This window comes from Balaenoptera borealis, assembly GCF_965194805.1.
Source record: "Balaenoptera borealis genome assembly, chromosome: 6".
Classification (NCBI taxonomy): domain Eukaryota; kingdom Metazoa; phylum Chordata; class Mammalia; order Artiodactyla; family Balaenopteridae; genus Balaenoptera; species Balaenoptera borealis.
The window spans coordinates 79,060,733-79,085,157 of NC_138863.1; the positions used below are offsets into that span (position 1 = coordinate 79,060,733).

Here is a 24,425-nt window from a genome sequence, read left to right on the forward strand (position 1 = left end):
CTGAAGTTGAAAGAGGGATGCTACTATATACACAAAAGTGGGATGTATAGTATGCAAAAATGAAGAGAACTAGGAGAAGAATATAGGAATAAGGGTAGCTAGATGTTGCCAGCTCCCAATTGAGACATCTTCCCCATGGGCCCTCTCAGGTGTATCCTCAGCACTTTAGTGATAACTTATGTACTAACCTCATTAAGGCTTGCAAAGCAAAAGTCCTTCTTTTCTTATTAATAATCCATAGCAATTGCCCTAGTTCCTCAATTCCTCCTCCCTCAACTGGAGAGCTTCAGTTGCTGATGGAGTGACAAGGAAAATGACATTCCTGGGAGCTTGTTTAGTGTCATGCAAAGATACTCCAAATGTTCTTGCATGCTTTTCTGTTAATCCTTTAGAAAACTTTGTAATGTTTCAGGATTCTGCTGAGCTTTCACAGTGCCGTCTTTCACATCATAAGCAAGAAATAGAGTAAAGTCGTTCCTGAAAGTTATATTTGTCTGTACTGCCCCAAACAATCCAAAATTAAAACAATCTCTTTAAATGTTGGTTTTTGTATTGTATTCATTTTTTCCCCCAAGCCAGCAAAGAATCAAATATTTTTACATTTTAAAATCAGGAAAATTTCTTGTCCCTCCAAAATAAATTTAAAGTATTTTGATTTATTAGCCTTTGGTGAAAGTATTATTATCTTTCTCTTTTTAATTTGTCAAACAGAAAAAATATCGCCAACATCCAGATACTCTCAAGTTTACTTCGATTGAAGATGCTCCAATTATAGTACAGTCTAAGATCAACCAGGCCCAGAGGAGTGATGTAAGTGTTAATTCTCTCTGTTTTTAAATGTTAACTAATACAAATACATTTGTATTCTAAATGTAATGATCACCTGTACTTATTAGGCAATCTAAAGAGACTCAGTTATCTGAGCAACTGTATAATTCCCCAGGTTTTCATTAAAAAAGCACACCTAATTCATATCTTTAGAGGATTATATATATTTCAGTGATTGGACATTGCTCTCGAGGAAAAGGTAAGAGGGGCTTCTCTTGATAACCAGAAACACAAGCCTATTTCTAGGAAAGATCAGGAAAGTGATTATAGATACTACATCATATGAAGGGGTTATATTTAAAGTCAGAGGTAAGACAAAAATCATGCTTAGTAAAAACTACCCCTAAGTCCCTTTAGTCACCCACTGCCCACAAAATATAATATAGATAGTTGGTAAATCCCACCCTATTAACTTTTCCTATGCTCAGGAAAGTGTCTGCAGGTTAACTTTGTCTTTGGGTCACTTTCCTGGGCTCTTAGCTAGGTCCCCCTACCTTAGTCTGGAGGTTCTTAACACATACCAAGAGACTTTTGCCAAGGCTAAACAGGCACTAAGATCAGACCCTGTGCAATTGCATAGGAGATCTTAAATGCCTACAAATATTTTCAGGGGAATGTGGGGAAGGCACAAAGAGTGTCTTTCATTAAAAAAACTCCTCTGTGCAATGTGATCTGCTCCAAAATTATTCTCCTGTGCCGTTAAACACTTTCCCCTACTTTATTTGTTTGTTTATGTGTTTTTTTCTCTTCCAGATTGCCTACAAAGTCAAAGGGGAGGAATTTATTCACAAGTACAGTCTGCCGGGGGACGTGCCCCAGTTCATTCAGGCTAAAGTCAACGCCTACAATATCAGTGAGGTGTGCATGTGGGCTCAGCTGCTCACTGAGGGTTAAGCCTTTTCTACACGTGGTCTGAGTTATCTTCAAATGACATTTTTCTTTCAGAATATGTACAAAGCAGACTTGAAAGACCTGAGCAAGAAGGGATACGACCTGAGAAACGATGCGATCCCCATCAAAGCTGCCAAAGCTGCCAGGCAGGCGGCGAGTGACGTAAGTCCAGCTGGTGGTCACCTGTGTGTAACCAGAAAATGGGGGCAGGTGGGCTTCTTATCCAAGTCCCCATGTCTGCTGTCCCTGACTGGAAGCAAGCCAGGCTGAAACTATTTAGAGAAGAAAGTTCCCTAAACAGATCTGAATTTTCTTGTGGGTAAGGATTTGTATAACCTTAACCAATCTGTTCTAATCAAGCCCCCTAATTTAAAATTCTCATCTATATTTCTGCAGAAATTCACATTATTTCTCTTATAGAAATAAAGACGTTACCTGCTATTGACATCATAATAACCTCCTGATGGTAAACCTTTATCTCAAAACTTGCTAAATTTCTATGAATTCCCTCTTTGCCTTACCTCTCTTTTCACTTCATTGCTTCTACAGACTGATGAATGGGCTTCAAGTGTCAGAGCCCCTAAGAGTCAGTCATTAGGTTGCATTAAAGTTAAGACTTTTGTTTCTTTTCCTATCTTACTTCAACTCAGATATGAACTGAAGTCACTTTGCTCTTTGAGATTTAAATAAAATGGACTCAAGCCCCCTCCTGCTGTCCTGCAGGAAGTGGGATTCCCTCCCCATGCTTGCTGCATTCTCTGAGGTTTTTGCTTTTCCGATCACCTCTGGCTCCTGGTTTGCACATGATGGTTTTGCTCTGGCTCACCTGGGCTCTCCTCCCCTAGATTTATTCTCTTTCTGCTCTGCATGATCCAGAGATGGAACTCAGCCCCTTCTTTTTGGTTTCCCTCCAAATCCCAAGCACAACTTTAATGATTGTTTGAAATGGAGTTGTCACTGCAGCAATGTAAATACATTAAGACTGAATAATGAATGTCCGTGTCCTAACAGCCCTGCTCCAGAATTTCTCACTGATCCCCTTTCTCTGTGGGTGATCTCCTCCAGCCACCCCACCCCAGCATACACACAAACCTTCCCTCACATCTCTGCTTCTCCGTTTCCTGGGGTTCTTCCCAAGTCTCCTCAAGGACGCTTAATTCTCCCCACTTTATTATTCAGAACCAATTAGTATTACACACTACTGGTTCTGGGTCTCCCTTTGAATATCCAAAGACTCATTAAAATTGTACTATTACTACTACTAGTATAATTCTACTAATAAAATAGCCAGCTATTTGGCTTTAGAAGCACAGTATAATTGGTAGAGTTTGTGAAATATTTATCTTTTCATTTGTCTCTATCACTGTCCAAGTGGAACAGAACTTATTTTACTGTGTCACTGATATAAATTATAGTAACATCCCCACCCCAACCTCCCTTGGGTGGCAGAAGCAACCACAGACAACCAAATGGACTCTAAATAACATTTTAATTTTAATAGGCTCCATTTCAAATATATACAAACAAATATCAAATTGTTTGGTTATTGAAATAATTTCTGGGAAGCTCAATTGCTCAAATCATGGTCTCATTGTTCAGTAAAACCTTCATAACTACATTAAAAAATATGCCCACCTTTGTTTCCAACAGGTTCACTACAAAAAAGATTATGAAAAAGCCAAAGGGAAAATGGTTGGCTTCCGAAGTCTCCAAGATGATCCTAAACTGGTTCATTATGTGAATGTGGCCAAGATACAATCGGACCGGGAATATAAAAAAGACTATGAGAAGACAAAGACCAAATACAACACACCCCATGATATGTTCAACGTTGTGGCAGCTAAGAAAGCTCAGGATGTTGCCAGCAATGCCAACTATAAGCATTTGCTTCATCACTACACCTACCTGCCTGATGCCATGGACCTGGAATTGTCGAAAAACATGATGCACATACAGAGCGATGTAAGTGACATTTACTCCACAAGACAGTCCCCCTCTAAGGAGGGAGCCTGCGTGAGAGAACCCACTGCCTGGGGCACTCACTTCTCTCTTCTCTCTTTGCTGTAGAACGTCTATAAGGAAGACTACAACACCTGGATGAAAGGCATAGGCTGGATACCTATTGGCAGTCTGGAGGTAGAAAAAGTTAAAAAGGCAGGTGATGCCCTGAACGAAAAGAAGTACAGGCAACATCCAGACACCCTCAAATTTACCAGCATCGTGGACTCCCCAGTTATGGTCCAGGCAAAACAGAACACACAGCAAGTCAGTGATGTGAGTACAACAAAACAGAGGGTGCAAAAGGATGGAGGGAGGCTTCAAAAGATCAGCTCATCATTTTTATTCTCTGAGCCTAATATCTTTTCCTTTTAAAATTATTATTTTATTTCATTTAAAAATAATAATTACAATTATTTTTAGTTTGGGCACTAACATTTTCTTTTTTTTTTTTCTATCTTGCTTTTTACCTTCCTTTTAAAAATGTCTTCCCTTTTAACTGCCTATAAATACTGTGTTATTGGATAAAGTATTTGAGAAAGTGCAAAAAGTTCTACCCTAGAACAACACACACACAAACAAAACTTAAGCTTAAATCCCATACACCTTATTGTGGCAAATGCATCATATTCAATTCTATATTAAGTTGCTCATATTTGCTTTTCATATATAAAATATTAGTACAGGGAAATAATACACATGAGTAGATGATTTCTCTCCTCAGAATTCATCATACACAATTATTATAGAGACTTTTCTTTACTTACGTCTTCGAGGAGATTAGTATATTGTTTGCCTGCCTGTCCATGAGCAATGTATATGCTCTGGCTAAAGACAGCTCTCAAGGAAAATTTGGTGTATGAAAGAGCTAAAGGGACACCAAAAGCATTCATTCATTAATTCATTGAATGAATGTTTTTGAACACCTTCCATGTGCCAGGCACTATATTATGTGCTGATGGTATAAAGATGAAACAGACGAGGATGAATGGGATACAGGACAAGAGTATAAGACAAAGACATGGATAGAAACAGCATCATCATATGGAGAGACGAACGCTACAGGAGAGGCATGTGCTAAATAAGTATAAGAGGAGAGGGTAACTGCCTGCCAGAGCTTCCCTGGCAAATAAGGGAAGGCTGCATTACTGGCAAAAGGAAAAACATAATGACAGTCAAGAAGTAATGAATGGAAGGACAGTGAAGGATGAAGGATGAAGGATTGTAATCCTTCAAGACCTGATTATTGAGGGTCTTGAATGTTAATTTATACTCTGGACATTATGGGGTAGGTAACAGGAAGTACTGAAGATTTTTAATCCATGGAGTTGCATTATCAGGTCTGTGTTTTAAAAGATAATTGGCAAAAAATGCAGAGAATATATTGGAAAGGGGAGAGATTGAAGGCAAGGAGATGAATTAGAAAGCTGCTACAGAAATTCAACAGAAGCCTTATTTGGACCTAACTCAGGCAATAGCAGTGGGAAAGGAGATGTTTAGAAGGTAAAATTAACGAGATTCTCTGAATGCTTAGATGTGGTTTCTAAAGGCAGTGAGGGAGTGAAGACAGCTCTTGGATACCTAGAAGAAATTATTTAGTATTTGGAGATTCATTTAGATATAAGCCATTTCAGATTTTACTTGTGATACATGCACACCAGTTTACATATGGTATTCCACACAGACATGCCTGGGAAATGGAGGTATATATGATAAATGACAATCAAGAGATTAAAAATCTACTTGGGATTCCGATTCTGTTTTAGTTTTAGAAACTGAGCAATTTCTTTCTTTTTCATTACCAAGAGGAGGATACAGTATGATTTCTACCCCATGCATTTTGGTGTCTTTCAGACATCTTTAAAATGGCAAAATAGGGTAAATATGAAGTGGTAAACCTTTTGCGTAGGCTGGATTTACATATAAGCACCTTTATATTATGAGGAAATTATTATGTGCTTTTACTGATACAATTATAATTGGAAAGTTTTTAGGGGAATTGAAAGACTCATTCTAACTACCTCTTTCTCTCTAAGAATAAAAAACCAAAAAAAAAAAAAACACCCAAGACTTTAAGAACTATTAACTCCACTACCAAAAATGACCTTTTCTGGCTTTAGTGAATTCTGTTATCCATGTTAGGGTTTCACATTTGAACTCATTTTTTATTCATCTCTGGCAAGCAAAGATTTCTATTTTCTTAGGATTTTTTTCTCTCTATTTTAATACAGAGTTTTTGGGTCTTCCTTAAGATAATGAGATTCTTGAGTTTCTTAAAATAGGAAGATGGCTTTGATAATTTTAAGTAATAGAAATTGTGGGGGATTATGCTAGGAATAACTTCTTTAAGCATGTAATTAATGTATTTTCCTTTTTGTACCATCCATAATGCATTTTATTTTTGTGACTATGTTGCAGATCTTATACAAAGCTAAAGGAGAAGATGTGAAACATAAATATACGATGGGTCCTGATGTTCCTCAATTTCTCCAGGCCAAGTGCAATGCTTACAATATAAGTGATGTAAGTAGGGTTTTTGATGGGGTGTGAAATCCAGACCTGATGATAAAATAATAGAATTTTAGTGTATGACAGGGCTTTGACAACTTAGGTCAATTTTCTCCATAGCCCCCATTAGAGCATATCCCATGATGATAGTTCTGTACCTCCTGAGTCGGCCTTTTCAAGTATAGGACAACTCTAAAGGGTATAGTATTCTTCTTTGTGTCAAGCTCAACACATATTCCTCTAGTTTTCCTAGTTCTGCACATGGAGGAAGTTTTTATCCTCCAGAAAAATAAGGATAAATGAAATCCCCCCCCCCCTTTTTTTTTTTATAACAACAACCCTAAAATTTCTAAAGCTAACCACCAGGTCTTTCCTGGACCTTCCTTTCATAAGATTGAACTTCATTTTCTCCAGTTGGTTCTCACATACTGTGGTTTCCAGAACCTTTATTATTCTCCTCTGGATCCACTCCAGTTTCTCAATTTCCCTCTTCAGTATATGCCCAAACCAGACTTTGGTGAATGGTTAGTACAGAGTCTAATAATTTTATGCTATACAATTTTATGTATGATGTTTTGCTAATGTGACTTCTTTTTTTTAAATTGAAGTATAGTTGATTTACCATTAATGTGACTTCTTAAAACTGTGTGCTAAAGGAGATTCTTCTAGCTTCTATCTGGAAAAGAACAAAGCAATCCCAGCTGTTGAGGAATCAGTGTAGCTGATTACCCCACAGCATGCTGACATCCTTTTTCCTTTTCCATCGCAGGTCTGTTATAAACAGGACTGGCATGATTTAATAGCCAAGGGCAACAATGTGCTGGGTGACGCTATACCCATCACTGCAGCCAAAGCATCAAGAAACATTGCCAGTGACGTGAGTAAAAATTTTAGGTGAAATCTGGGTGATTGTCTTTTTCACAAAGTAATCAAACGGGTGCTTGTTAAAATGATGCCACATTGAAAACAGTATGTTGAATTAATGACATTTAAATTCTCCACAAAATATTGTTTTGAAAACCTGTCACTTTTTCAATGTTTTGTGATTCTTGTCAGTTGACCCCACTTGGTAGAGCTGTCATAAATCTGACAGTGGCTTTCTCTCCTGATTCATAGCCCAAATTACCTTTCCTGACACATTTCCCTGACAGCCCACATTTATTTTCAGGGAGAATACCCCACCTGACGCTAACACGTTAAATTCAGATGACTGCCTGCATTATAATTGTATTAAGAAGATTGAAAAAATGTTAAATAAAATGTACAGATTTTATAAACCAAATGGGAAAAAGCCCACTTTTCTAGAATATAATTTTGATTTATTTCATCTGTAATAGAAAAAGTGTACACTTATACTTCTTCTTATCATTGAAAAACAAAATTTTCCAAAAGCACGCACACCCCATAGATTTCACTGTCACACACTATTCCAGAGGCTACACTCTTTGTCTGAGACAAGAAAAGAAAGAAACCACGTGTACAGACCATGTGGAAGATAGGGTGTAAGAATTCTACAGCCTTCCATGTAGGGATGGTACTGAAAATGTGTTCCTCAAAGCTTTGCACATCACTCTGAAATACATTTCTAGTTTAAGGAGAAAGTGACAGTCTAAAATATGACATTATCATTTTTATTTTTAGCCCTTACACAGAACTTTTTCTAACATGCCTAGAAATTACTTGATAATTCTTTTGCTTGCTAAACTCTTGTTTATAAATTGGTGCTTAAATGGCAGGAGCAGAGTGTCTTCAGAGTTTGGGTGGATTTGAATTCTCTTACATAAAAATTGAGGTTTTGATCTGTTACCTACTGTATAGCTCAGTCTACACCCCATTGCCGATCTCAGCGGTGAGAGACCTTGGACCGCAGAGCTTTTGCAGTCAGGCTTTTACTGATGAGGAAAGGTCTCGGTGGTTCCTGCCCTTATTATATAGTTCCTTAATTCATCTGCAGCTGCTTCAGCAGTGAGCTTGGAGAGTAGCTGCTGAGAAATGGGGTTGGGTGAAAGCCTAGCTACCTGCCAAAGAAGAGGTTTTTTTTTTTTTTTTAAACCATATTAGGTCAACTGAGACAACAAACATAGTAATATTTTCCATACCCCACCCCAAAGAGATCTGAGTATAAACGTCTTGCATGTACAGTTCTTTAGAGTTTCTTCTGCATCTGTTGTGTACATATCCTGGGCCAATCAGAATCGAAAACAGAAGTATTTCTAGTATTCTGTGATGTGAACTAACATGTTGGATTAGGAAAATTCACATCCCTGGAAAACCAAGAGATATATTTGGAATGTAGTCTTATATTTTGGAATATGTTATGTTTATATTAAGTGTGAAAACTTAATAGAGTTGGCTCTATATAAAGTTCCACATGCAAATCATCTATAGCATTCATAGCAAAGAAAAGAAACTGCTCCTGAATTTATCATGATACCCATTTATAACCCAGCAGTGTTGGAAATAAATGCTTTCAGTCTAAACTTCCTGGGGTTGGGGGACGTGGGGTGTGGACTGTATTTCTTGTACAGTCTTCCAGAAAGTCACAATATTCTGAATGCCTTTGTGTGTGAACATAATCGCTCCACCTAATGTTCCCAATGCTTAGGACTTTGCTAACCAAATTCTGCCTCCACAGTATAAATACAAGGAAGCTTACGAGAAGGCAAAGGGAAAGCATGTGGGTTTTAGAAGCCTCCAGGATGATCCTAAGCTCGTCCACTATATGAATATGGCAAAGTTACAGTCTGATCGTGAATACAAGAAGAACTATGAAAACACCAAAACCAGCTACCATACCCCTGGGGACATGGTTAGCATTACAGCTGCAAAGATGGCCCAGGATGTTGCCACCAACATCAACTACAAGCAGCCGATACATCACTACACATACCTACCTGATGCCCTGAGTCTTGAGCATACCAGGAATATGAATCAAATTCAGAGTGATGTGAGTATGTATAACATTATAGACCTAGAGATGCTGGTACTGAACAGGTGATCATTTCTTCCTATTTTAGTAGACTTCACAATACAATAAGGTATTTGAAAAATGCACTTTAAAATATACAGTCATCATTGAAAGAGTAACAAAGGCATGGTAGACACGCTGTGTTTTACTAGCTTTCTGTGCTCCTATCGCAATCATTGATATTATCTTTATTAACTTATGGATCAAAGATAAAGCCATGTTCTACTAAGTACATAAGCCACCCTGGTTCTCAACAAAAAGAAATGTTTGCTCCTAGTGGGCCTGCTTCAACGGCAATATGTATAATGCAAAATAGGAGCATTCTCTATTCTTTCTGAATTCAGGAAAGTTCTTTTTTTTTTTTCTTCTATTTTTGAACTCAAGGTCACACTCTCATGCATGTAAATCTATGTAACGAGTCATCTAAAATGAACCAGGAGGTCTTTGTGATTGCAGCATGACTCATGGAGAGCTGCATGGGGGAGGGTGTTTAATATTCAGAGCATTTCCTGCTGCAGGAGCCAGGTTTTTGTAAGAATCATCCTTGGTAAAGGGGAAACATTGTGTTCCTTTATTGTGGCTCAATGAGAATGTCTCTCTCCATCTGAGATGGAGGAGCCCAGGTGGACGGTGTGGGTGAAATTCAAAAGTTGTGGAGATTTCAGTGAAATCAAAAGGAAAGCCCAATTTATTGTCAAAAGAGACACTTTTTTTTTTTAGCAGTACCCGTGGAAATATGTGGCCTACATTCTCTCCTGGAATGTTAATGCACTCTAACAACAGAACTACTTTTTCTTATGACCAAATTCTGGGTAAGAAGCTGTGTGGCAGAGATAACCAAAAGCTCCAGTATAGACACAAGCATGCTGACAGGTTGCTCTTCATTCCCCCCTGGATAGAATTACAGATTCCAGAAACAGCTCTTGAGTATGCACTAGGATATCTCCTCATCTGAGATTACTCTTTTACAGAATGTATATAAAGATGAGTACAACAACTTCTTCAAGGGCGTTGGATGGATCCCTTTTGGTTCTCTGGAGGTTGAGAAGGCCAAGAAAGCAGGCGATGCATTAAATGAGAGAAAGTACCGACAGCACCCAGATACCATCAAGTTCACAAGTGTGCCTGATTCCGTGGGCATGGTTTTGGCTCAGCACAACACAAAGCAGCTAAGTGACGTAAGTGGTTTTCCTTCAAACAGTTTTGTCCATGAATAACCCCATGACCAGTTACTCTACAATCCTTCTTAATTCAATTCATGAGTGTGCATCTATGTTAGCAAATCATCTGCTTTCAGAGGTATATTCAAAAGGTTTTACTTTTGAAGCAACTTGGGACTTAAGAAGAACAGGGAGGAGAGAAGGACGATGTTCCAAGTTTGCTTTGTTTTCCAAATGTAGAGAGTCTGTGTTATTTATAAGCAGACCCCTACACTATACATATGAAATAAAATTATTTCTATTATAATCTGTGACCTTGTCTGAATTGCAAACCAAGATATTTATTGCTCTGAGTTGCAAGAGTTCTACCTAGCCAGATGAGGGGAAGGCTAATGTCCTAATCCCCTTGCAAAATCAATAGGGCGATATTCTGAGAGAGAGAGACGCCTCTGGGGAAGAGTTAAGCAGTTTGCTTTCGGAGTCATACAGCGTCTTTTTTCTGAGCCCAGGTCTATCTGGACCCTTTTTCTTAGTCAGAGGCTAATTACAATGCTCAGTGCTTCACCTCATTTGATAATTTCAGAGTTCTAAGATACCTCCCCCGGAAAGACTGTGGTAAGTAAAAAACAAAGAAGAGAGGACTTTTTGTGTCTTTAGCCCCAGATATTCGAAGGTGGGGAATGCATTCTTTGGTTCAGATTTTAGGGTTTTCTGGATTTTATTTCTCAGACCAGTCCCACATTACCTCAGATGTTTCAAGATTAATTCTATTCTAGTGGTACTAAATGGTGTAGATTGTTCTGATTTCTTTTGTACTGACCGAGGTGTCACTTCTCCCTGTGTTTTTCCAGTTAGCTAGGAAAACCCTAAACTCACTATATTAAGTCTTCCTCATCCCAATAAATGCCATCAACATCTACCTAGTTACTCAAGCCTGAAACCTGGCAGTCACCATTAACACCTCTCCGTGTGAACCCCCTCATCCAACGCATCTACTGAGTTAGCCTCCCAAATCTCTCAGCCATCCTGTTGGAGCACTTCTCTGTCTTTCAGCTGCCACCAACCCTAGTTCTGGCCTCCATATTTCACGTGGACAACTGTAATAATCCATTACCTGGACTTCCTGCCTGGGGTCACATTAAAACCAAAAAGACTGTCTTAAGACATAAATCAAATCATGTCCTTCTTATACTTAAAACCCCTTAGTAACTTCTCCTTGAACTCAAAGTAAAATCTAAACTGTTAACTTGGTTGAAAAGGCCCTCAGCTCTGTGGCCCTGCCCCCCTCCTATCTAATCCTCCTGGGAACCCACTCAGCACATTCCAGCCCAGTGACCTTCAGTCCCTCAAGCTGGCCATGCCTCTTCTAGACCCAGGACCCTGAATGCTCTTCTTCTGCCCGGACCCTTCCCTTTTCTTCAAGTTTGGATGTAAATGTTACCTTTTTAGAGAGCCTTTGCTGACCCCCCACCCTGACCCTGTTCATTTCTTTCCTAAAGTTATTTTATTTACAACACATCACGAATTCTAGCTCTATCTTACAGTTTATGTGCTATTCTCTGTTTCCTCTATTGGACTATAAGCTCCAAGAGGACAGTTCTGCCTTTTTCTTTTTAACCACTTTAAACACAGAACCTACCATGCTGCCTATTGATCAGACTGCTGTCCAATAAATATGGGTGGAATGAGCAATGAATACGTCTGCCAACACTCCCTCTGTGTGATAATGTAGCTAATTGCCTTATAAATGGAAAAACACAAACGATAGTCTTCCTTTTTAAAGGAATGTGTGCTAGATGAAACTTACATTATGTTAGCTAATACAATTTGCACGCTGCCTCCTTTGTTTTTAGTTTAACTACAAGGTGGAGGGAGAGAAACGGAAGCACAAGTACACTATGGACCCTGATGTACCGCAGTTTATTCAAGCCAAGGTCAATGCCTTCAACATCAGTGATGTGAGTATTTGGCCTGGTGCCCGTCTAGTATTGCTTACATGGGCCTCTCCTTTCCAGTTCTGTATAACTCTAGCACTGGGAATTTTAGGGGGAGCAAACTGAGTGTGGACCCTTTGAGTCTTTGATGGAGGAGGTCATTGAGAGGACGTGATTGCCAGGTGACCCTTGAGCTGGACCTGGGCAATTGGAGGCTCCTCACACCCTCCCGTCCTTGGAATGTAAGTTCTGCCCACTGTTCCCACAGTGGGAGCCATTTTCAAGGACACAGCCTTGAGAGACCAATGTGTTGTTGAGACCACTTGCACTGAATCCACTTGAGGCCTAAATAAACTTGTAAGGTTCTGGCGGGCGGGTGTGAAGATCTACTTGGCTTGTGACTGCCCAAGACAACCCTCGAATGTAAGTTCCCTTGTTTAGTAAACCTGCCGCCTACCAAGCTGGAGTGGTCAGCCTGTTTTTTCAGTCTCTCCTTGCCCTCCATGTATGGGGACCAATTTGCGAACCAACAGTCTCCAGATTGGATCCTTATCATAGAATATGAGACTAGAGGCTACCATACATTTCACTTAATGCAGACTTTTCCCAACTGTGGGCTATGACTCATTAGTGGGTTATAAGATCAAGCTAGTAGGTTGTGTTCCATTTTTTAAAAAGTAAAACAAAATGGGGCAGAGAGGATTGGAAAATACAGGAATGCATCGTCTGTAGTAAGGATAAGTATTGCTATTTCTATAACTTTTGTTTCAGTTATTTGTTAAACTTCTAAACTTCTAAAAAAGTTTACCATGATTTTCTTTAGAAACTCTTCTTTGTATGTGACTAGCATCTCTCTCTAATTGGTGGCGATGTTTAAATTTACTATTATGAATTATTTCCTTTTGCTTTTAAAGCAGATTGGTAAATTCTAATTTAAAGACATAATCCAACCTGGATAAAATTGTTCATTTCTTAAAAGATGATTTAGTCATTCTTCCTAACATTTTAGGCTCTCTTTTATCTCCAAATAAACATTTTTTTAAGTACTCATTTCTATGCTTTTGGTTTATTTAAAACTTTTTCCTACTTTTATAAGTAATATTTAAACATTAATATTAATTAAAGCCGGGTGGTACTACATCTGAACTTTTAATTTTAGTACCCACATCTTTCTGTAAGTTTAAAATGTTTCATTATAAAAAATACAAGAAAATAAAAGCATTACATATGCTTATTATAGAAAAATTGGAAAATATAGAAAATTATGAAAAAATTAAAATCTTCTGTTATCCCACATTCAAAGCAATACCTTTCCATTGCTTTTTTAAATGCACACATATACATTTTTTACAGCAGTTGAGATCATACTGTGTATGTAGTTTACTGATTTTTTTTTTTTAAAAGAATAATAGATTTCTAAAAGATGAACTAATAGAAAGGGATATATTATGACATGTTTTATAAGAAAGATTTTGGTTTCCTGTTTCATTCCTCTTTTAATTATGTCAGATAATAAAATAATCTTTCCTTTTTTCAAGGCTAATTATAAAGCAGATTGGAAGAAAACCCTTGCTAAGGGCTATGATTTGAGACCAGATGCCATTCCAATTGTTGCTGCAAAAAGTTCAAGGAATATTGCTAGCGATGTAAGTCTAATTTGAAAGTAGTAAACTCTCTTTATATTTAAAAAATATTTACATGGTGTATGAGGTTATATGAGCTATATTAGGAAGCAAATAAAAAATTGTAGTATAAAAATAATTCCTAATATCTTATGTACCAATGATTTTTTTATCTTAAAAATATTTAAAAACTCAGTAAGTTGTTACAAAGAAGATATTTTTTTTAACTGTCAAATACATGGAATTCTCATTAGTATTATTATTATGAACTTGAAAACTGCTTTTTATTTGGATTTTGTTAAGAAAAAAGCCTTGGTATACTAAAATATTACTAAATCAAAAAAGTCTCCCAGTATTTTAAAAGAATACAATTTTTTGATAATATAATTTCCATAAAGAAAAAAATGTGATATATGGAAAACCAGGAAGAATTATATATTAAACGACAGCATTTCAGTTACCTGCTTACTTATTTACTTAATTAATTACTTTTTATAAATTAAATTATATTTTCTTTAGGAATTGATATACCTTGATAGAGTAGAAACTCATTCATTTGGAGTCCAATATACTAATTTTTATAATGTCTTTGCTGCAAGTTACTCAGGATTATGCAAATACTTTATAAGTAATGCAAATTAATCATAGAAACAGATAATAAAAACTATGTACACCAAATACTTAATAAACTTTTCAGGAACCTTTGATCGTATTCAAAGAATCCACTTATGAATAATCTAGATATAAACTACAATTTATTCCATTCTTAATTATCCGCAGAGCAGATCTCAAGACCATCCATTGGAAATATTTTGCTAGTTGTTTACTTAAAAATACTCAAAAACTTAGGTGTTACCTAGATTCAGACTGAATTTGGCTATTGCTTAATTTGTGATATAAATTCAATTTAACACTTTAGTATTTCATACAGTCTACCCTATCAAACTTCCGTCTGCCCTTCTTTTTCATATAGTTCAAATATAAGGAGGGCTATGAGAAAGCCAAAGGCAAACAAATTGGATTTCTCAGTCTTCAGGATGATCCTAAACTGGTTCACTACATGAATGTAGCCAAAATACAGTCAGATCGTGAGTACAAAAAGGACTATGAAGCCAGCAAGACCAACTATCACACCCCCTTGGATATGTTCAGTGTGACAGCAGCCAAGAAATCTCAGGAGGTCGCCACCAACACCAGCTACAGACAACCCTTCCACCACTACACCCTGCTGCCTGATGCCTTGAACGTGGAGCATTCCAGGAACGCGATGCAGATTCAAAGTGATGTATGTAGCAGTCATGAGATTGTCAGCATAAAATTAGTTATCCATTTCTAGCTGATGGCTAAGAAGAACTAGAAATCGGCAATTCCATTTACTCCATCCTAAACCTGGTTGGACTCACTGTAATCAGGGATCCTCTCCAGAATTTGGAGTTTTAGGATTTCACTCATTTGAACTATATATATAGTTTTCTTTAGTTATTATGTATATATATACTCTAACTTTGGAAGTTAGACCCAATATATATGTTGTATTCTGTGAAAGACTAACAGGTCCAAATGGGTGCTATATAATATCCCTTCCAGTGCAAAATTCTGTTAACGTTCCCCCCAAGAAAGTTAAATTTTTAAAGGAATTATTGGGTCAGGATTTTCTGTTCAAAACCACCGTGAATACAATCACTTTTATAATTAATTTTTCTCTGAAGGATAGTAGGGAATAAAAAGCAGGTTATTCTCCCAGTCCCCCCATCCTTTTTTTTTTTTTTCCCTCTTTTTGAAAATGAGCAAATCATCTGGTCAAAGAAACCCAAGCCCTGACTCTTTCTGAAATGAGAATTTCCTTTTTCGTTGTGAAGAACCTGTACAAATCCGACTTCACCAACTGGATGAAAGGGATCGGCTGGGTGCCCATAGAGTCACTGGAGGTGGAGAAGGCAAAGAAAGCAGGAGAGATTCTTAGCGAGAAGAAGTACCGCCAGCACCCTGAGACGCTAAAGTTCACGTACGCCATGGACACATTGGAACAAGCACTAAACAGAAGTAACAAACAGATTATGAACAAGGTAAGAACTCACCTGCTGGCCTCAGCCTCAGAACCACTGCAGTGCTCAGACCATTGAACCAGGCAGTGCCACTTTGACCTTCATCAGCGTTTTCATCTTTCTGATGGTCGTGGTCATGGCGGTGGTGGTAGGAGGGGGCAGGCTATAACCGTCATCGTGTCTAGAGAGCTCCCACTTATACCAACCCTAGACTGTCTGTCAACCTCATGCTGAGTGTGTGCTAGAACCACAAAACTCTATGTAATATGTGGTTGGAGCAAGATAGCCTTTGTTGTTTCAGTGGAAGAGGGCTCCCTTGTTTGATGATTTTTAAAATCATGTGTCCAGTCTCATCAGCCCATCTTCTTGCTATTTCATTCATTTTCCAATATCAGATTTAACCTCTTCTACCATGGAGATGTGAGTCTCTTCCTCTTGATAGCACATTGTAGATTTGTCCTGCTGTACAGTCATGTGCCTGCCTTCCTTGTTGTAGAGACTCTACAGTGAAAAATGGAACAAAGACAAGACCACCATTCACATCATGCCTGATACTCCAGACATTTTACTCTCCAGAGTCAACCAAATCACCATGAGTGATGTGAGTAGATTAACAACAACAACGAAGATGCAGGGAGCTGGGGGGTGGCAGGGGGAGGGAAGAGTTTGAAGGGAACTAATAGTTGTGGAATATCTGTCTTCCACATGACAACCACTTTAAAATTAGGGTCCCCATTCTAACGCGACTAACAAGATGCTGGTGTTTTTCTACTTCATCATTTAGAAACTGTACAAAGCTGGCTGGGAAGAAGAAAAGAAGAAAGGATATGACCTGAGGCCTGATGCCATCCCAATAAAGGCTGCAAGAGCCTCCAGAGACATTGCCAGTGATGTAAATGCTTCCACTGATGCTTATTTAGTCTAAACGAGAAAAAGAGCAAACGAGCCAAGCTCATGTGTATGCAGGAGCTGTAATCAGCTCTGTCCAGTGTTGGTGGGACCACTGTCCCATGTAACACACAAGACACCTCCCTTCACCCAGTCCAAGGATGCTCTAATTATTTGTTCATCATTCAATGTAAAAAGTGACAGGGTCTTGTTAAAATAAGTTACTTTTAGAGTGCTTAAATTGTTTATGGGCAATTCCTAGCAAACATAGGGATGTGATCTATGCACTTTACCCAGAAGATCCATTACCAAGCTCTTTCCTGAATGTAGAGGTGCACCATGAAAAGTGGTGCCTGCAGCCTTTTCCGCTGGTTACACAGCAGAGTGGGAAAAGCTGCTTTCTAAATAACCCTAAAACAACTTATTTACACATCACTTTGATTAACTCTGAGATGATTTTTTTCCCTCATGGACTCAAGTCTGTCAAGAAATTTGAAGTAAAAATATTTTGCTCCCAGTCCTCCCACCCCGCCAACAACTCCTCCCTTTGTAAGTTTAGAGTAGCTCTAAAACCCTACACCTATGACAAAGCTAATGGCACGTAGTTAATTATATTTTGTTCTCTTTCTTTCACTATCTTCATCACCATGTTTCTTTTCCATCCACAGTACAAGTACAGGCAAGCCTATGAACAAGCCAAAGGGAAACACATTGGCTTCCGGAGCCTAGAGGACGACCCCAAGTTGGTGCACTTCATGCAAGTGGCCAAGATGCAGTCAGACCGGGAGTACAAGAAGGCATACGAGAAATCCAAGACATCCTTCCACACCCCGGTGGACATGCTCAGCATGGTGGCAGCCAAGAAGTCTCAGGAAGTGGCCACCAACACCAACTACAGGAACGTGATCCATACCTACAACATGCTTCCTGATGCCATGAGCTTTGAATTGGCCAAAAACATGATGCAGATTCAAAGTGATGTACGTGACAGACACAACATTTGCAGAGCATTTACTTTGGATAATAAGCAAATCATGAAAGACCATAAGTAATGACATTTTGAAAATCCTGAAAGAAATTCATATGTAATTTCCCAATGAGGTGTTTCATTTTTTACCTTAGATTGAATTTATTTTTTTTAACACAAAAGGGATGAACCCTATCTATTATTGTTGTGAGCATTACTGGATGCTAGATCAGCAATAACACATGAAATTTGGTTTCAGAAAGAATGTGTTGAAGGAAATATATCTAGCAGAGAGAGTCAGAAGTATAAAAAGTTCCTGATTAAGGAGTAAGAGGTAAAACAGAAAGTCAGGTAACTTGAGAGCTACTGCCCCTCACTCCCAACCAGCTTTCATTTCCAGCTTTATAATTGCCTATCTTACTTACTGATGAAATAGTAAGGAGGTGATGGCTGAAACAGCTATTAGAATAAATGTGAGGAAGGCACAGAGAGTATAAAGCCAAGAATTCAGCCATAGAGGCCCTTTGGTGGCTAGGGAAAGTGAATATAAATTATGAACCAAATGCAGGCCATGCTGAGCCTGTATTTCTCTTTGGAAATGTAAGAGATGAGCTATAGCTGGGGAGGTACATAAGTACCCAAATGAAAGCAACCATGGTACAGTTATAGGGGGAAATGTCTGATTTGAGGGGAAAAAAAATGAAATTTGCACAAAGTATCAATGAGGTTTCTGGCATACCCGAAGGAGTTGTAACCATGGTGGCTGCTGAAAGGCTTATAGCAAAAGAGAGAAATGGAGTCCTCTAAGTCTTCTATTAACCAAGGGGACTTGGGGATTTTTGTAAGAAAGTTAGTCCAGCATGGTCACCTTTCTTGAGATAGTAGTCACATGGTAGATTGATCTATTTGGTATTTCTTAGCACTTTTTCTTTATGAAGGCATTGAGAGAAACAAATAAATCACAAAGATATTGCTGCTTGTTTTAAATTCCTCATGCAAGGAAATGTAAAAAAAATAAATAAATAAAGTTTAGGGATAAAAGTAATTAAAGTTGAATATACTATCGGTTGAAAACTGAAGTGGAACTTATGGAATATTAAATACCCACTCATGGTTCTTGGAAGATTTGGTTTCTTCTCATCCTCGGACTTTTCCTCTTTTGCAGAATCAGTACAAAGCTGACTATGCTGACTACGTGAAGGGCATTGGATGGCTCCCTCTGGGCTCCCTGGAGGCTGAGAAAAACAAGAAAGCCATGGAGCTTATCAGTGAAAAGAAGTACCGCCAACACCCAGACACTTTGAAGTATTCCACCTTGATGGACTCAGTGAACATGGTTTTGGCCAAGAATAATGCAAAAATTATGAACGAAGTAAGTCTTTCAATAATGTAGTGTTTCATAAGCATCAGGAATAAGCCAGGCATATCTTACATTTAATCTACAGTTTTTGATAACAGTTTTACCGCATCATAATTAATGTTTCCTCTACCTTGATAAAGGGTCTTGTAGTTAAACAAACAAACAAAAAAGATAGAAATCAGTCCTAATAAGTGCCCTCTCCAAATGCTCAATGAACCACCCTACCTAATAGACATAACAAAATAAGTATGGACTCTTTTCTTTCAATGCAGATCTTGAAAATGAGTCCCATTTGTCTAAGGCGAAGTTAGTAGAAGCTCATTATGCTGAATCAGTAGACTGTAGGGCTGATAACAGCTGGGTGTTGCAGCCCACCCCTGCTTCCTTGCTCTTTTGATGGAATAAAAGAAAACTCCTAGATTACATGGCTGTAGCAGCATTCTGAGCCAGGACCTTCTCTGGGCAATGCTGAGAGCGATAGCTCTCCACCAGTAGTTCCCTGGATCATTAATGACTCCAGCCTGTAGAAAAGCCTTACTGTAGTTTGACATAATTAGCCATAATTTGATTTCAGGACCAACAAGTACATCACCCTTGGACATCTTTTTTTAAGTTTCAAATAATAAAATAATTGCAACAACATTGGTTATATTTTGTGGATCATAATTAGAAATGCCATTGATTAACCAAAAAGGGGAAAAATAATTTGGACCTGAACATGAAACGATTGCAGAAAATGGTGTAGAAAGATAGAGCTGTATTACACTAAGTCTCTGAGTAAATCCTCTGGAGTCTTCTGAGAAAGAATTTTGTCAAGAAGACCAACCCCTTTGAAAGGGACTTGTTGACACAAGGCAAAAATCTCAGTGCCCCTTTTAAGACTTAGAATTTAAACTACCACAAACATACATTTACTTTTTAAATATTAAATTAAGCCTTTCATTTTTTCAATGTTAAAGATTACCATTTTAAAATAATCATGCCAAGATGAGAATCACAGAAATAGCAAATGCTAACACTGAGAGGTATCTTGGTGGTCATCAGGTTGCATCCCTTCATTGCAGAGTTGAGGAAAGTGTGGCCCAGAGAGGCAAGGCACCTCCTTTAAAGACACACAGCAGGTCAATGACCTTGTCTGGACTAGAACCAGTACTCTGATGACTAACTATTGCTCTTTCCATTAGAATTGTGCTTCCAATACTATAATCACTAGCCACATGTGATGACAAATCTCAATTAATTCAAATTAAATAATATTAATAATTTGTTCTTCATTCACATTAGCTACATTTCAAATGACTGATAGCCCCGTGTGGCTAGGGACTATCGTGTTGGTGACACAGATGACAGAACAGATGACACAACATTTTCATCATTGCATCGTTCTGTTGGATTGCGCTGGTCTTGATCAGAAGTCAGAAAATTAGTTTTTGTAAATAAAATTTTATAGTAACACAGCCACAGCTATTCATTTGCATATCATCTGTGGCCGCTTTTGCACTGCAACAGCAGAGCTGAGTAGTTAATAACAGAGATTCTGTGGCCCACAAAGCCTAACATTATTTACTATCTGGCTCTTTACGTTTACTGACCCCTGATCTAGAAGAAGACTCTAGCAGAAGTTTTGGTTTTGTTTTTTAATCAAACCTGGCTAAAACAAAGAGATAGCATTTTTCACCTATAAGATTTGCAAAGATTCAAAAAGTTGTGTGATATACAGTATTGGAAAGGGAGTTAATGTAAACTTCTAATCAACAGTTTTTGTTAATATTTGTTAAAATTAAAACTTCAGTTGCACAGTACCCTTCAGAAATCCTCATGTATGTGCAAAGATATACACACATACATACACACGGTAATATTTTTTGCAGGTTAGGGTCCCCAAAAAGAGATGCTGAGATGGAATTTGGAGTACAGGGCATTTTTCAGGGATCAGTACCAGTGAGGGGAGGACTGGCAAGAGGGGTCCGACTGTGATGCCAGCCCTACAAAGCCTATGCCAGTGCCCCAGAAGGCTCTTGAGTATATACGGCCCGCCGGAAGTGTCCTGAACTGGATGGAATGGCCAGGTCTTGGTACCGCCACTCTGATGAGTAACTGGATGGCCACCAGGGAAGAGTGTGCTCTTGAGTGAGGCAACAAAACCTTGAAGCAAGTGACAATTTGGAGGCTGTCTGCCAATAGTTGCTGCGACCAGTCCTCCCTTGAATGAGTGTCTGGGTTGTACATCTCCAGGCCCACCACAAAGATCATGGCATCATTGCTTATAGTAGCAAAAACTGGAAACAACAAATTAAATGTCTATCAATGGAGAACTGGTTAAATCAGTTGGGTTACACCTCTTCATGGAATACTGCACAGCTCTTTAAATGAATGAAGTAAATTATTAAGAGGGCTAAAAGATGTCTAACCTATAATATTAAGTAAAACAAGATGTAAAACATGTTTTATATAACCTCATTTATATTAAAAAAAGGACTATATGTGGCCTTTAATATGCATAGAAAATTTTAGGGTGGAGATGCTATATCCAGGCTATAAAATAGGAAGGCAGGACATTTTACTTTCCATCTTACATCCTCTCCACTGTCTTGTTTGAATGAGCACCTTTTTCCTTTAAATTTTTAAAAAATAAGAGCCGGCTAATAAAAATACATAAAATATTGATATTTGTGTATAATAATATATATGTACTAAGTGACTTCCTTTAAAACTTTTAAATATTAACTTCCACTGGTTTTTTCCTTCTCTTTTCTTTCTTTCTTTTTTCCTTCCTTTCTTCCTTCCTTCTTTTTTTTTTTTTCTTTCCAGCACCTCTACAAACAAGCATGGGAGGCTGACAAGACTAAAGTCCACATCATGTCTGATATCCCCCAGATTATTCTGGCAAAGGCAAATACAATTAATATGAGTGATGTGAGTATAATTCCTCCAGTTGTCATCTTTCTTTCCTACCTATTTGAACCAATAAAAACAAATTAACTAATTAATGTCTCGATTTTGAGAATGACTGTTTTGACAATGAGTGGGAACCCACAAATGAGAATCTTTCTAATCTTGCTTTGCTAAGAGTAGGAGTAGGCCTGTTGATGGGACAGCAGTTAGGAATTCGAAGGGCAGTTGGATTTTGTTCTAGGAGTAGGTACTTCTTATCAAACTAAGAGAAGTAAAGAGAATGGTTTAGAGCCCAGGATAAGAGATAAAGAAAGAGTGAATCCCAGGACTTTCTTAAAGAGTCCCTCTACCAAGCTTTTGAAATGATTCTAAAGAGGCAGTCTTGGGAAAAGTTAAATGGAAAGGGAAGAATAACATTTTGAAGAATTTAGGTCAAGCCCCGTAAGGAATGTGCAACACTTACTGTTAGAAACTGCATAAGTGTTTTATTTCACTTCCTTCCTCATCCTAACCAGTTGCCAGGAAACCCTCAAATCCTACCAGTTTTTTTAAAAAAAGATTTATTTATTATTTATTTACTTATAATAAATGCCGCATCGTGTCTTAGTTGTGGCACGCGGGATCTTCATTGAGGCGTGCGGGATCTTCATTGCAGCACACGGGCTTCTCTCTGGTTGTGGCGTGCAGTTTTCTCTTCTCTAGTTGTGGCATGCAGGCTCCAGGGCGGGTGGGCTCTGTAGCTGTGGCACATGGGTTCCAGAGCGCATGGACTCTGTAGTTTTGCCGCTTGCAGGCTCTCTAGTTGAGGTGCATGGGCTCAGTAGTTGTGGCATGCGGGCTTAGTTGCCCCGCGGCATGTGGGATCTTAGTTCCCTGACCAGGGATCGAACCCGGGTCCCCTGAATTGGAAGGTGGATTCTTTACCACTGGACCACTAGGGAAGTCCCCCTACCAGTTTTTTTTCTTTTGTTTGTTTGAATTACACAGGGATTTGGAATTGTTGACTTCTTTTTGGATTGTAGTATCCACACAATTATATACATGAAAGTGTCAATTGCAAAACAGTGAAGTCTTTTGATGTAAGAACATGGCTATTTTGTATTCTTCTCTTGACTCTTATTTGACAAAATGCATCAGTAAGAATCTACTGGGCTTTCACATTACTAAAAAGCATATTTACAACCTAATAGAGACCAGTAGCTCTTACTTTTTCTGGTGGTTTTTTGAAGATGTTTTAATTTGTAATAGATTTTGTTTTCAAACACAGTTATGTTACTTGTGAGAGCATTTAGCCCTTGAACCACCAATGAAGCATTCTGCTGAAAGATTTAAAAAAAAAAAAAAAGATGCTGCAGTGCCAGTTTACTCTTTTAAAATAAACCCAGACTTTCCTATTTAGAAGAAAACTATTTCCTTTGCCTCTCTTTCCAGAAACTCTACAAACTTTCTTTGGAAGAGTCTAAAAAGAAAGGCTATGATCTCAGAACTGATGCCATTCCTATCAAAGCTGCCAAAGCCTCAAGAGATATTGCAAGCGATGTAAGTCTGAAGGAAAGCGGTCACCTGACTGGGGGTTTCTAATCTACCAAAATAATAAGGGCTGAGTTCTAGAAACACTGAGTGAATAAAATATGAGAGAGAAAGCATGCCTGCTAACAATAGTCCCATTCTGTTCTGTGAATGCTTCTTAGCCTTGCTCTTGTGTTTTCTCTGGTATTCTGAAAAAACAGAATGCCAGCCACATTATGACCACCTTTGTACTCCATCACCAAGGCTATGGCCGGTAGAAATCCAAAGCCCTTCACTAAGTTTTCTTAAGACTTGTGTTGTTCTTGCCTCCTGCCTCTTAGGCTCTGTCTTCCTAACAGGATGTCCCAGGAAGTGGTGTGCTGGGGGTCCTGATCTTTTGTGCTCATGATAGCTGATTATTAAATAATCATGAGTTTTGCAAACCTTCTCATAATAGTTTAATAGTTGTTAAACTATTGGTAGCTTGATATCAACCATAATGGGAGTACTTATACCACAGAAATTGGCAAACACTACAAATTAGGGCTTTTTTCCCCCAGAGAGCTGGTGTGCCAACACACTGTTGCCATAAATCATCACCTTTATGAAACTCAATTCTTTCATTTGGTTGTTTCCACAAGAAATCCACTCACAGTGAACATTTAATGATCTGGGGGTAATGAGAGGAGCACATTCAGAGCACTCGTTCCTTAGCCATCCCCCAGGTCTACTTTCTCTTTCCTCTTCCACCTCTGCTCTTCATTTTTCCTACCTACCCATCCCTATCCCGCTCCTACATTGTCCTGAGAACTCCAGACTTCTCCCTCTATTGTGCTGGAGTCATTTGGCTCT

The 24,425-nt window shown here is 38.4% G+C and overlaps 1 protein-coding gene across 31 annotated transcripts in view; it reads left to right on the forward strand.

Moving 5' to 3' along the window:
* The window catches only part of NEB (nebulin), a 216,213-nt gene that overhangs the window by 42,160 nt on the left and 149,628 nt on the right, over nt 1-24,425 (forward strand). For all 31 annotated transcript variants that reach the window (XM_082395693.1, XM_082395706.1, XM_082395682.1 and 28 more), the window contains exons 22-40: nt 712-810; nt 1,582-1,686; nt 1,774-1,881; nt 3,370-3,681; nt 3,787-3,993; nt 6,136-6,240; nt 6,995-7,102; nt 8,861-9,172; nt 10,165-10,371; nt 12,207-12,311; nt 13,826-13,933; nt 14,883-15,194; nt 15,769-15,975; nt 16,451-16,555; nt 16,739-16,846; nt 17,511-17,822; nt 18,975-19,181; nt 21,981-22,085; nt 23,496-23,603. In XM_082395693.1, the coding sequence (XP_082251819.1) occupies nt 712-810; nt 1,582-1,686; nt 1,774-1,881; nt 3,370-3,681; nt 3,787-3,993; nt 6,136-6,240; nt 6,995-7,102; nt 8,861-9,172; nt 10,165-10,371; nt 12,207-12,311; nt 13,826-13,933; nt 14,883-15,194; nt 15,769-15,975; nt 16,451-16,555; nt 16,739-16,846; nt 17,511-17,822; nt 18,975-19,181; nt 21,981-22,085; nt 23,496-23,603 (3,240 nt within the window). The remainder of the gene's footprint in view (nt 1-711; nt 811-1,581; nt 1,687-1,773; nt 1,882-3,369; nt 3,682-3,786; nt 3,994-6,135; nt 6,241-6,994; nt 7,103-8,860; nt 9,173-10,164; nt 10,372-12,206; nt 12,312-13,825; nt 13,934-14,882; nt 15,195-15,768; nt 15,976-16,450; nt 16,556-16,738; nt 16,847-17,510; nt 17,823-18,974; nt 19,182-21,980; nt 22,086-23,495; nt 23,604-24,425) is intronic.